We start from the raw sequence: 14,164 nt of genomic DNA, 5'->3' as shown, positions 1-14,164 counted from the left end.
CTTTTGATTCTGTAACATTCGGAATAGCTGCCTGTAATAAACTGTCATCCAGTCAGTTAAATGGCAGATAAGATGAATGGGTTAACCTTTTCTCGTATGCTTCCTTCAGCTTATTGTTTCTCTCTGCTGTCTGTAGGTGAGCATGTTTACCAGGACCGGGCTTATAACAAGCAAGGATTCTATTCAAGTACTCTGAATATGTTTCTGATTTCCTGCTGTTCGAAGCCTGCTTCCACTTGCTGTCTCTTTCTCATGACTGTTCTGCTTTGACTTGAATGGTATCAGGCTTTCCTTCTGCTTTCACTTTTAGGTGTTTCAGTCAAGCGAGGTTCCAGAAAAGACATCATCACCTGAAGAATCAATCCGGATGACGAAAGGAATCACCATGGCAACTGCAAAAGCTGTTGCAGCTGGGAACTCATGCAGACAGGAGGATGTGATTGCTACAGCAAATCTGAGCCGCAAAGCAGTAGCTGACATGCTAACAGCTTGTAAGGTAAAGATTCACTTTGTTGCCTAAAAGTGATTTTTTTCTTTTTTTGGGGTGTGTGTGCCTCTAAATCCCTCAGTTGTTATAGTTTCTGTTCAGCTTCTTTGTATTAATGGTCTACTTTTCAGATTATAAAGTTAATGGTTATGATAATTTTATGGGAACATCTCAGAAAGGATTTTCTGTGCTATGCACAAAAAAAGAAGCAGCACTAATACTGACTATTTTCTTTCTGTGAAAAAGAGAAGTTTTGTTTGACCTGAAATTTGCTACTTTTCAGTCTCCTATTAAACTGGAAGACAAACAATCTGTGCAAGTAGTAGAATATATGACTAATTTAAATAAATACATATAAATATTAAAAAATAAATTAATATGATTTCACTGTTCCTAGGAACAGTGCAGCAATGATGAAAGGAATCACTTCGGCCTTTCCCCCCTAACCAAACCTGTCAGTTTGCTCAGTTTCTTCTGTGGTTTGCAAAACTATGTTTTACCTTTGCCCTAAAAATATTGGTACCCTGCTTCTTACGCTTGCTTGAGCTTGACAGCTTTCAAATACTGCCCTGCAAAACTGGGGGGGGCAAGTATGTGTTGTATAAATTACAATTAAGCCATTTGGCTTTGTTCTGATGATAAAAAAAATCTAGGCATAAATTTTTAAAAAAGGGACTATAAAGATCTCATTCCTTTTGATTTTCAGTAGTAACACAAAAATGCCTTTGCCTGTAAATGATATTTATTGATTTTTGCCTTTATATGGACAGAACATGACAGTAAAATAACAGTGTTCTCTGAGATGTGTCTGATTTTCAGTATTTGGTCAAATCCTAACTGCCTACGTCAGTCACAGATTAATATTTAGCCTAATCCTGCCCAGGTGGAAGGGTTAATTTTGTTTTTAAAATGTTCCTTGTGCAAAAGTACAAGTTCTCATCTAACTTGGAACTGGATTTATACAGAACGTTGAATGAAACTTTTTATTTTGACTTAGTTTGCTGGCAGGGTTTTCAGTATGTGACAGTTCTTGACTGCTTTGCATGCTTCAGATTTTGATTCTGTTCTCTCTGCTTCATAAACTCAGAAGGTCAACAAAACAACGCAGCTCTAATTTGCATGGGAAAATTAAACAACTGTGCTACTTATATGAGAACTACCCTAGCCTGGTATGTCTCAGGTACAATCCAGTTCATTGAAACTTCTCAGGGAGGCTAAGAACAGTTCAGAGTTGTGCAACATTCTGACAAATCAATTCAGGCATGAATTCAGATGCTGAGGCACGTTATACATCCTTTGTCATTTGACAGTGGCTATTGCAGGCACATTTTTGTTCTGATCTCTCCAAACAGGCAGCAAATGCTCAGAAACAGAATCCTCTGTTTCCAGAAATGTTACAAACGCACTCACGTACACAATATACAGCCCAATACGTAATTATGAACATTCATCTTTCTATGTTTACATTTGCTCTCAGTTAATTTAATGGTTTCAGAGTTCATGCATTACAAGCGGACGACATGACGAAAATTCCTGCAAACTGCACAGTGGAGGTGTGGGATGCTGGAAAAGCATTTGTGATCTCCCAGGGAATTACCTTCACAAAGAAAGCAATCTATGGATGGCAGATGGCTGGGAATCATTTTACTTACCTGTAATGGTACACTGACAAGCAGTAAAATCTAGTTTTGTCTTGTCTAGCTTTCCTAAAATCAAGAGTGGTTATTGGGCAAACAGGAATAAAAGTCTCCAGGTATACTAATTTGATGCACTATCTAAAATGTGTGACAAAATAGCCATGTAACTTAGCACAGCTTTTAAATATACAGTTTCTACCACACTTTATTTAGAAAATCTTGCTTCTACAAATTTTGCTCAGAGACTTAAAAATCTTATGCAATTAATTTCTACAAACTGTACATGGTATTTCATAAGTCACATACCATGAATTTTAGGGATAGGAACCAGCAGTCTTAGCCTCACTATGCCATAAAAGCTGTGCAATGCAATGCAACTTGGGTTTTGTGATATTTGACAAATACTGGAGGGGTTTCCAGTGTGATTAAACTAGTCTGTACAATAACCACTGACAAATAATCGGATTTTGATGTCCTTTAGGCTAAGACAAAAGTACGTATATGTGATCTATGGTAGAATAGTATAGAACATAGCTCAGACTTCCCTGGTGTCAGGAATTTAAATTTAAGTTTTATTTCATTGCCAGCTGCCTAAGGCAAGTAGTATAAGGGATTTCACTTACTAGCAGTTATATTTATACCCTTGTGCTTGTTCTGCTATACATGAATTTACAGTGGTCATTACTAATTCTATCCTATAAGTAGATGCCATTTCAAAAGACAATGAGGTTGATTACTGTGGGATATAATGAATTAAGACAACTCTCATTAAAGTCAGTGGAAATGCTGTAATTACATTTACTGAAGGTTAGAGCAGGCCCTAAGATAATAACGATTTGTCTTTATTACCTATTTGTATAAAATAATGACTATGCAGTAAGTAACCTGTGCATAATATCACAATTTTTAAAGATTGCTGTTGAAAAGGAAACAGGTCGAAACATCCGTCAAAAGCATAGAAAATAATTGAAGTGAATAATGACTTAAATCATTACATAGCCAGTAGGTTGAGGGAAACAATTATTCACCTTTTCTCAGCACTCATCAGACTGCATCTAGAATACTATGTCCAGTTTTGGGCTCCCCAAAAGAAGAAAGGAACTGATTAAACTGGAGCAGGCTCAGCAGGGCCCATCCAGACAGTTGGGGCTAGAGCACAGGCCCTGTGAGGAGATGCTGAAGAACTGTCCGTTCAGCCTGGAGAAGAGATGGCTTTGTGGGGACCTCACAGCAGCCCTCTAAAACCTACTGGCAAATTGCTGAGAGGAGGCAGGGTCAGGCTATTTACATGAGGGGCATGGCAGGGGAGCAAAACACAACGGTCAAAAATTGAAACATAGCAACTTCCAATTATTCCACTATCGGGATACTTAAGCACTGGGACAGGGGCCTAAAGAGGATATCTAATCTCCATCTTTGGAGATTTTCAAAGACCTAAGTGATCTCGTTAGAATGTAATGTTGACCCAGTTTTAGGCAGGAGGTTGGACTACGTGAACTCTCCAGGTTCCTTCAAATAGCGCTGATTTTTTGACTCTGACTGTCTCAGTACATTATACTTCCACCAGTGCTAATGGGCTAGAAGTTGTAGTACTAGGGTCAAGCAGTGCTTGCTGTCTTACTGTTTTGAAAGCACATGAAGATAAAGTAAGGGCTGATAGTGAAGAGAAGCCTCGGCATGAGGAAATAAATGTGTACTCTGGTTCTTCAGACACAAGTTTCAGTTTGAGGTGCTTTGGCAGGCTTTCTGTGCAAATATGGAGAAGGAAACATTTCTGCAGTGAGTCCTAACTGGTGTAGTGACATTTCTCTTGGAATGTTTCTGGGTTACAAAAATGTCTTCCTAAAATGATTTTATCACCTCTTTACTCTGCTGTGAAGTATGTGGTTTGTTTTAAGACTCATTGAACCTTAAAAATGCTCCCAAAATATTCTGATATCAGTCTTGGCTATGTTTGGAACGCATAAAATAAAGTTTGTATTTCTCTCCTACACATGTTTGCTCTAAATGCGTGTATAACAATATTTAAGTGCAGAATAGGCATATTACAGTGCTTACAGTATTCATATGAAACATTCGGGGATCCTTCTGCCCTATTTGAAAATTAAAAATAAGCTGTTCTGGAGCTTGTTTGAAGTATGATGGAGATGGGGAAAATCCCGTCCTGTTTCCTCCCATCTCCTTTCCCTTCAGATTATTTGTTGACAAGATGAAGCAGAAGGAGGTGGCTGGTGAGAGCCGGTTTTGTGCTCTGCTGATCTTGAACTTCCCAGCAGAGGGAGCCCAGACACCAGCTCCAGGCCCAGCTGACAGCCGCGCTTGCTCGGGATGCTTAGGGTTGCAGGAAGGGCTCAAAATGAGCGAGCAGTGAGATAATCCCCTGTCCCAGTGGATGATATGAGGCTGCAGCAGTGGAAGCACCTGTTCTGTGAGAGGAAATACTAATTTTAAAAATTTTTAGGAACTTTCACTAGTCAACAACTAGCACTTCTGTTCAATAAAAAAGTTCCCTATATGTTTATTTTAGAAAATAAAAGGAAGAAGCTGCAGTTTTTACTTTTTATTAAAAATAAAATGGTTGAATTAGGCTTATGTCAGATGTCAGACATTATACTTAGTGGAAATCCTTAAGGAGTCAAAGAACTGACTCTGCTGCTGCTTCTCTGTATTTAAACAGATAGTTCCAGCACTGCCTATTGCTGTGTCAAATCCTTATGTCAAACTAAAGCCATTAATAAGCTTTTACATACAGTGTGTTACCAGATAACAAGAAGTAACTAATGCTTTTTTTTCGTGGGTGGGTGAGTTGGTTGATTGGTTTGGGTTTTGTCTCTCTTGGGTAGAGTAACCATATCCTGGTACTTCCATAGCACTTCTCATCTGCCATTTGCAAAACTTTCTGTAGGGAGCAAGCCGTTATCTTTGTCTTGAGGAATGGAGAAGGAAAAGTGAGAGACCCACATTTAACCCACGCAATGGGCTGGTGGTTGGTCTCTGATTGGCCCAAAGTCTTCTGGGGCCAGCCCTGTGCTTTGGTCTCTAAACCAGATGGCCATTTCTGTGTTCATTCCATGATGGTAGGCTGTACAGGCTTATAGTAAAAACTGGTTTTAGCATATTTCTAACCTGTAAGATATAAATGGCCATTTGTGCGTGGCAAAACTACACTTACAATTTTTTTTTTTTGTATCAGTAAAAAAGAAGAGCCACAGTAGCATAATCTTTGCACTGTAGAACAGTATATATACATAATCCAAGAGCCCATTCCATCCCCAAGATGTTTTCCAAGTGATATATTTTCATGAGAAGAAATCTTAAATCCTCCTGTATTTTCAGATTGTTTTCCAAGGTTTTCTCTATTGGAATGTTATAAATATCTCATGTTCTTATGAAAAATATCTCATGTCTCAACTGGAAGAAAGAAGTAGTACTACTGCTGTCAATACCTGAGGAAGGACAGTAAGAAAGCCTGCAGACGCACACCCAGACAGGAGGATGTGCTGATAGAAGCAAAAGTGTTCACAATGGCATTCTCAGAACTGGAGCTCTTCTGCTTTTTGAGCACAGTTTGCTTACACCTTTACAACAGAAACGGCTGGCCCTCGAACTCATATGTCATTTGCCTGCTATGAAAAATCTCTTCCCTTCTCTTTCTTCTTTCTTCTCTGTGTTGACCTCCTCTTGTAGGAGCGGTTTTGGAATACTAATGTTGTTTTGCGTCCTCAGCAAGCATCATATCACCCAGATGTGAGCGAAGAAGTTCGAGAAAGAGCTCTGCGCTTTGGAACAGAATGTACCCTGGGATACTTGGAACTCCTGGAACATGTTCTCATGGTAAGGAGTCATCTGCATGCACATACTGGATCCCTTCCAAGAATAATCTCTCTGACCTCTTTCTGTAGTGGCTGATAGTGGCATGTTTTTATCAGGTTTTCACAAGATTATGAACAGTTTTGTTATTTAGGAAAAGCAAGCTGAAATAAACTCAATACTTCAGCTGAAACTGCGAGAGAGAAGGAAGACTGGAAGTACTTAAACTGGACTGAATTCTGGATCAGATCTTGGAGGCCATAAAGGTCCTGACCTAAAAATTGTCCCTGACAAAGAAGTTACAATAAGACACGTCAGTATTCTTTAAGCCCACTATAAGCATTAGACATATTAGGCACACTCCTGTCCCCAGGACCAAAGAGGTAACAAAATCTTTATTAAAGCACTTTTACATGCCTTTTGCAGTCCTCATTCCAGGAAAATAAGAGTCACCTACTCAGTGCCATCCCAAAACCCCAAGTCAGCACTGCCTCACAAAGAGCTCTCCAACTCATGCCAGACATGACACCCCCAAAGTTCTGCATAAAACTTCTCCACTTAAATCCAAACTCATGAATCCTACTTTCAGTTGGCTTTTCTTGACCATACATAATTATTACATAATAAATATATAGTTTTCCTGTTGCTATTACATTTGTAGGAAGCAATAATGTGGGCTCGAACTACCATTTGTGAGATACTAAAGTGTTTGAAGGTGGTTTAAATCAACTATCAGCTTCATGGATGCCCAGAGATTTCTTTTAAGTGGCTTTAAGCTGACATATTAAAGTCTCTGAAACTGAAATTTGCAGCCACTAATTACAGATTAGGAAATCCAAGTCAGCTTTACTGCTGAGAATACAGTATGTCTAATCGTTTACATCAACTCCCTGAAATACACATAACAGAACTAAAGTCATGGTTATGCTTGTCACTAGCAGAGAAAATAGTTGAAGACGACTGAACTTGTCAATGTAATTTCTAGAGCGGCATAGCAATCAGTAATTTAGCTTTAGATGTGTGATCCATTTTTAGTTCAGAGGTACTTCAGGGACTTTTCAGATTTGGTCTCCCAAACTCAGTCATAGTACTTGTTTCAGATTATATGCCAAAACAGACCAAGGACTTGACTCAATTTTTGCTCATTTTATTTTTCTCTCTCTGCTTAATTAAAGAAGCTTAAGGTAAGAAAGGCCTGTTCCTTCAATAGGTGGAAAAGGCCTTCCTCACCTTCAGCTGCTTTCCTTTCACGGCTCTAAAGCCATGAGAAAATCCCGCCCCCACCCCACTCCATGTTTGCTGCCTTAGAAAACTGACTGTGACCCAGATTACAACCACAATTGAAGAGCATAATGCCTGCATGGAAAAAAGATATAATGAATGATAATTTCATTTTGACTCTTTGCTGAAGTCTGTCTAGAACTAGTCACATACACACATAATACATCCATGCCGTACTCCATAAATGTAAACAGGATTTGGAAGGTAGATGAAGAAAAGATCACTTTCGGAGGAGCATTCAACTAGGTAAATGACAGACTTTTTGCTCTAGGGACTTTTGCCCCCTTTCCCCTGAGTTCTAGCTCCTGTGAGTTGTGGCAGAGACAGAACACAGTCTAGATGTAATCCAAGTGATTTGTTTGCTTGTTCTGTGGTTACCTGAGCTGTTCTCCTGCCATACACAATCTTGCTAACTTAACATCGTAGCTCAGGTTTGTTTTGCTCAGATAAAAGAAAATGACAGTAAGATGGTTTCAGCATCAGACAATCCCTGTTACTCTGGTAGTTTAGAACCCCTAGGTCTACAGCCTTATTTAATTTATAACCTCCAGAAACACAGATCATCTCAGATTAGAAATCTCTAATTAGTCCACGTGGCACCTTGTGATATGGTTGCTAGTAAGTTCAGTCATGCCCGTGGTAGTCAGGCTAGGGATGATTGCATGGGTGCTTCAACACAGGGGTGCCAAGGAGTACTATCCAGCAGCCATCTTTATTTGAGGATGATACTTTTTAGGTGCAAGAGTTGAGATGCAACAGCTAAGATTTCTTAAGACAACGTATTGACTTGTGCAGAGGTTGTGTTGGGCAAGCGGCACAAAACTGACTTGATTGCTCAAAGGAATATTCCTCTAATCACCTAGCTAGGAGTAAGGTGCGGGAACGCACTGATTAAAGCTGTTGGGTATGCACAAATGCATATAAAACAACTTGTTAGCTGTATTCTTAGCAAGGTTAGACTGACCTGCCCTCTTATGTATTCGTATGGTCCATCTCAGTCAGTATTGATGCATTCTGAGTTGAGGGGAAGTCTGAGGCTTTTGTTGCTGTTCTCATGCCATGTCTGCACATGACTCTGCAGGGGATGAGGATCTGCTGTGAATTCTAAATTGGCTTTAAAATAGTGCAGTTTGTAAATTGCCTACTTTTAAGATCTGCATATATTTGTTCAATTCCAACATTGTCACCACTATCATAGGTAGCACTAGTGTCACAGTTGCTGGAGCAGAAAATGTCATTCTTTGCTGTAGTCTTAAGCACGTTCTTGTATTTTTTCAACATCTTTGCTTGTGTGGGAAGATAACCCTTGAGATGTTCAGTGCTCCATTTCTGCCATACTAAGGCATTATGCAGTGTACAAACCTTGGTTATAACTGTGCTGTTACGTTTTGTTAGCATTGCAGATTGTTTAGCTATTGAGGATTCGTGTACTTCTGTTTATTACGGAAACTAGTTGACTAAAGACCATCCTTAGGAAGCAGGACACCAGTCCACCCATATATTGACATGGCAGTTCTACAGAGATAGGATTCTTGTGTGGCAGAGTTCTCACCAGGCAAAGTTCAGAAAAAAAACCAGTTTAGTTTAGTCTGTCAGAGTAAAGGGTTAGGCATTTGACTGCAAAATGGGAAACATGCTTACAAAAAGACAAAATGTATTTTCAATGTGCACCTAGTTTTTAGAGCTGCCTTGTGGGGGAGTTTTTTAAAACATTAAGGAAATGCACACCTGAATGTGACTTTCGAGACTCAACCTCTTCTTTTGCTCTTAAATCTCTCTGTATATCTGTCACTCTCCTCTCAGAAGTAGTTTCTGAGTATATGTGAATTTCCAGAACTTAATCTTATTTCTCCTTACAAAATGGTAATTAAAATGCAAATGTGGTTCCTGTTCAGGGCAGAATTCAACCTCACTGTCTGAATGTATGACTGTTTTCCATTAACAGCAGTTTAACACTTGATGCAAATTCAGTTCAGAGGTGTCTTTCTTTCCCTTCTGTTTAAGGGTGTTGCCCAGGGTTGGCATTTCCACGGTGTTCACTACTGCTGATTTTTTCCAGAACAGGCAGCTAGCGCCAGCTTGCAGAACTCTATAATTCTATTTCTTAGAAATAGTGACCAACCAGTTTGTTAATACTAGAAAATCAGCTCCCCTCTAGCAGTTTAGAAAGACTAAGCCTGATACATAAGTATAATGACTATAATATCTGAGAATGGAGTGCTAAAGCTGCATATTGCTCCCACATATTCACACATCCGCCTCTGCTTTGGAGAATTCTGTCCTAGTTTTAGTACTGAGAACTTCCAGACAATATTGTCAGTTCCTATAGAAATGCAAGGCAGTGCCACTTTCCTAGTATACATCAGACATTGCAGTGTAAGCCTTTGCTCCTAGTGATTGGTTGACAGTTGTATTTCTCTCACTGGACTTCTCTCAGCCGATTGCTGTATAAAATAAATCTTTCACTTGGGAATGTTCCAGGGTTCTCTGGAATCCCTACTAATATGCATTATTACATTTTATCTTTTTCTCTAGATCCTTCAAAAACCAACTCCAGAACTAAAGCATCAGTTGGCCTCTTTCTCCAAGCGGGTTGCTGGTGCTGTTACAGAGCTCATCCAATCAGCAGAAGCAATGAAAGGTGAGTTGGGCAGCCTGGCTGTCAGTACAGTGTGGTTTTCACTCCAGAGATGGTGGTCTGTAATTTTGGTCGTTTAAAACAAACCCCAAAGCTAACAAAACTCCTTTCGGTATGTTCTAGGTGTCTTGGTACCATTTGCTTCCATTCTTTTAATTTCTCTGCTGGTATTCACTTGTTTACAGTGTTGGTAAGCATGTCTGTCCTCCCACTTCCTATGCTTGGTCATAAGTCATCTGTAAATCATGTGGCCTCTGAAGATGGAACCATCAAGCAGAAGACTCAAGAGCCACAGTAGCAGAAAACAAAATACAATATCAGTTAGTACTAGCTTCATCTCTAACCACTGCCAAAAATGAGACTCTGAGAAGTGTGCTGTGGATGATTATCTGTTGTCTATAACATGTCCTCTTTACCATTCTGTCAGACTTCTCAATGTACCTTACAACTTGCTCAAGTTAGAAACCATCTTAGTAAGAGCTCTGATAAATGAAAGTTGAGTGACAGCTAGTTTTGTTCCCAGTATGGATGGTATCCTTTTTGAAGCTACTTTGCTTACACACTTCTTAATTAAGTTACTTTCATAACAGAATAATCCTGCTAAATACTTTTTTCACTGTGACATTTTGCTCTCAGTTGCGTAAACTACAGTGGTTTCTTGCCATTATGGTACTAAAATCAGATTTCTACGATGTGCGTTCCATGTTTGACACTTGAAGTGTGATTGTAAATCACCCTGTTTGAATGGCAGCTCACAGAGGCACTGAAGTTATTGTCTTCATCTCCATTAATTTCAGGGACAGAGTGGGTGGATCCAGAAGACCCAACAGTCATTGCAGAGACAGAGCTACTAGGGGCAGCAGCATCAATTGAGGCTGCAGCAAAGAAGTTAGAGCAGCTGAAACCAAGAGCCAAGCCAAAGGTGAGTGTCCATCCCCATTGTTTCTTTGAAGTTAATAAAGCAGAAGATGCATATAGCCCATATAGTGGTGTATACTTCGTACTGTCCATGATAATGGTATAAACAATCAAGCCTTGCATCAGTCTCAGTGCCACTAGACACTGCACTGGATGGGACTTAGCCCTGAAGGAGGAAGGTTAAAAAATGCTTTTCAGGGAGTGAGTCAAACACCAGCCATGAGCAAGCAAAGGAAGAAAAGCGAAATGCTTTTAAGAGTTACAGTATCATTACTGTTGATTATTTACTTTCCTCTTTCCTGTTTCCAAACACATCTCACTGATGTGACAAGTCATTCTCGGTTGCTTTCCTTTGAAGACCCTTTGTTCTCATCTGAATGTGTATAGTATAGCAGGAGAAAGCAGCAGCAACACAGAAGAGATTCAGCAAAATGGAAAAGACCTTCAGGATTTTCTAAGATTAAAAGTATAGCATTTTATGCCCTGCTAGAAGACTAGCTGCTTCAGTATCAAATCAGATATGTAGTATGACCATTTCTGTTTAATTTTTCTGAGGGAAAATAAATTACAGTTCATTACGAAAGGAAGTAGCGCTGCATGTTACCAGGTCATTTCAAACATGTCTCTGAATATATTATATAAAATTAAGCCAACTGTTTTCATGCATGGTACAGAGGGAATATATGAAACTGTTGTAACCTATAGTTGTATGCATAGCTCACAAGACTGGATCACAGAGAATTGCTACCTTTTGCCTGGTGTGGAGTAACAGGCAGGTTTTAGAAGAAATTACCATGTTGCCCAGGATTGCATCTCTTTAAAATGAAAATCATGCTTTGGCTGGCAATTCCCTTCAGGAAAGGACTATGTATCTGTTTCTCTCTTTATGCTCCTTTGTAGGTGCAAAACTGTTTTCTAATGAGAAGTCTTTCTGAAAAGCAGGGCCTAAAGAACATTCAGTGTTGGATGATTGTTTTCAGTGCAGGGTGGTATTTTGTCATTCAGGAACATCAGATGAAATAGTTCTTGGTAGCTTCACTCTTTGAGGACTTCCCACACGCCCACCCACCCCCCCTGCTTAGTGATGGGAATAAATTAGCTCATGAAAAAGAAATGCTCTTTGTCCTGCATTTTTTAACAAGTACATCCATTTTGTTTATAAAGAAAAATGGTCCTTTATAATGCAATTCTACAGAGCAAGAGGACACAGGCTGAGTCTGAGGAGAGGAAGAGTCCTCCATCACCTTTTCTATACAATCACTGCACAATAGCATATGTGTGTTGCCTAGTAACCATGGAGCAGTTTCCTTCAACATCTAAACCACTCCAGGGTCATTGTAATTTCCCAGTGAATACAGATCTCACACCTGCTCCTCATTTAACATGTTAATTTGAGTATCCTGTCTGCCTGTGATTTATTGGTCTGTTTATTTGCCATTTTCTGAAACTGAAATTCATATCCAACTCTGCTTAATTTGGGATTTAAACAGACTTTACATCCTGTTTTAGATGTTTAATCCCTTTCACAATATGGATTGTCATACACATCAAAGGTGCTAGGAAGATGACAGAGTGGCTAAAATACCACTTTTTCTGCTGATGACTTGTAGCTCACATCCTCCCAGAGTAGGATTTCCTGCTTTGAACAGTCTCTGTCTTTCTGATGCTTGTCTTTGACAGCATACATAGTGTTGCAGTGTGAATGCCAAGACTAGGTAAGGGGGTTGATACAACTGATGGTTTTTTATGCTTAGTCTATGAAATGCAGGAATAGGAGCTATCTTCTACAGTGGAACAGACTGCTGGTCCAGCTAGACCAATCGCCTGCTGTGGTTAACAGTAATCATCATCAAGTGAACTTGCAGAGAAGTTCTTAGCTGGTAATTTTAGAAAATATGCCTGCAGGAAATCCATCATCTTCATCATTATTAATTGGTAGCTGATTCTCTATTTTTGGATAAGCTTCTGTTATTGGGGCAGGCAGCGGGAGTCATTTGATTTAGGCTTGAAATTTTATCTTTATGTGTTACAGTTTGCCTATTACCTCTAAAGAAAAAAATCAATAGTTGAAGGTAGGGTTTTTTCTCATTTGTTCCACTATCTTAATTTTTTTATATACTTTTGGCTTTTTATTTTTTTTAAACTCTTCTTTTCCTTGTTTTCTCTTCATATTTTTGCACCTATCATACCCCCTTGATGTCTTCGACTGAGACCAACAGAGTAAGATGTCTTCATTTTCCACTACCGGGAATCATCCCAGAGAACAATCTCTAATAAGACACAGACCTGCTAACTGCTGCCCATGTTTTCTTGTATGATGCATATTCTGTTTGGTCTAAATCCTGGTCATTTGGCTGCTGGTGAATGTGCTCCTAAAATGCTTAGTCCTCTAGTCCACTGCCCCATTGATACCCTGTTAATATCTGTCTTCTGAGCTTATATCTTGCAAGCACCTTAAGGACTCTCCTAAGTAGGTGTTGTTACTCCTCCCCGTAACATAAAACCTGTTCAGTATTCTCACTGCAGTGTTCAATGTGGGGAATGATCTGTGACGCAATGAGATCTTTATTGTTTATTAAGCAAGTTTTGGCTGTCATATTTCCTTGAAATACAATTGTATTTTTCCTGAGTGTGGACTTTTTTCTCTGTTTTCCATTTTTGGAGGGTCAAGTGTCTTACAATGCAGCCACATATTCCTCCTGTTATGCAAATATGCCACTGCCTGTAAAATAACAACCCCCCCAAATTAGTAATTTTTTTAAGAAGAAAAACATTTTGTCTAGTCAAACCTATATGCTTCACTAATACTGGAAAAAACCCACTTCTAAGGAAGAAGGTGTGGTAGATGAGGTACAACAGCAGAGAGCATTGCTGTACCTACCCTATTCTGTTGGTATGCTCTTCATGCTTCTATGCAGGCTTATACCTTCAAACACAAGTGTCTTTAGCAGTCAGTAAGAGTTCCCTGCTGTTAGCTTTCAGCAGTTTGTCCTTTTTTTTATCTCCCAAGATGAATCAAACCTGGATGCCTTTTTCTGCAGGACTCTGTGTGATATGTTTGATATATTAGGTTGTTATTTAATCCAACTATATATCAAACATATTCCTACAGTGTCCTGCCCTGTCTCCGGGGGTTTTAACATAGTTGAAGGCAATATGAAGGAGTACATTCACTCACAAGCAGGTTTAGAAGACTTCCTGCAGATTCCTAATTTAATCTGATTTATAGTATATATATGAAGGGCTCCTTTATCAGTAGAGTTGCTCTTGGAGATGCTTTTAAACTGTGTAGGGCCTTGCATGACAGTGAGCAGCAGCTGTGCCAAGAACTGACTTTCACTGAAGTGGTTATTGTGTTTTCCATGGCTCAGTGCAGTACCTCACCCATATTGG

At 39.4% G+C, this 14,164-nt stretch overlaps 1 protein-coding gene across 4 annotated transcripts in view; it reads left to right on the top strand.

The window, feature by feature from the left end:
• Positions 1-14,164, top strand: part of TLN2 (talin 2) — a 221,548-nt gene that overhangs the window by 192,794 nt on the left and 14,590 nt on the right. For all 4 annotated transcript variants that reach the window (XM_075100095.1, XM_075100097.1, XM_075100094.1 and 1 more), the window contains 4 exons: positions 311-496; positions 5,851-5,958; positions 9,751-9,856; positions 10,651-10,775. In XM_075100095.1, coding sequence (XP_074956196.1) covers positions 311-496; positions 5,851-5,958; positions 9,751-9,856; positions 10,651-10,775 — 525 coding nt within the window. The remainder of the gene's footprint in view (positions 1-310; positions 497-5,850; positions 5,959-9,750; positions 9,857-10,650; positions 10,776-14,164) is intronic.

The sequence above is a fragment of the Phalacrocorax aristotelis genome, chromosome 7 (genome assembly GCF_949628215.1).
Source record: "Phalacrocorax aristotelis chromosome 7, bGulAri2.1, whole genome shotgun sequence".
In the NCBI taxonomy this organism is placed as follows: Eukaryota; Metazoa; Chordata; class Aves; order Suliformes; family Phalacrocoracidae; genus Phalacrocorax; species Phalacrocorax aristotelis.
Note: the sequence above shows the minus strand (reverse complement) of the source record. Positions and strands in the feature narration are given on the sequence as shown.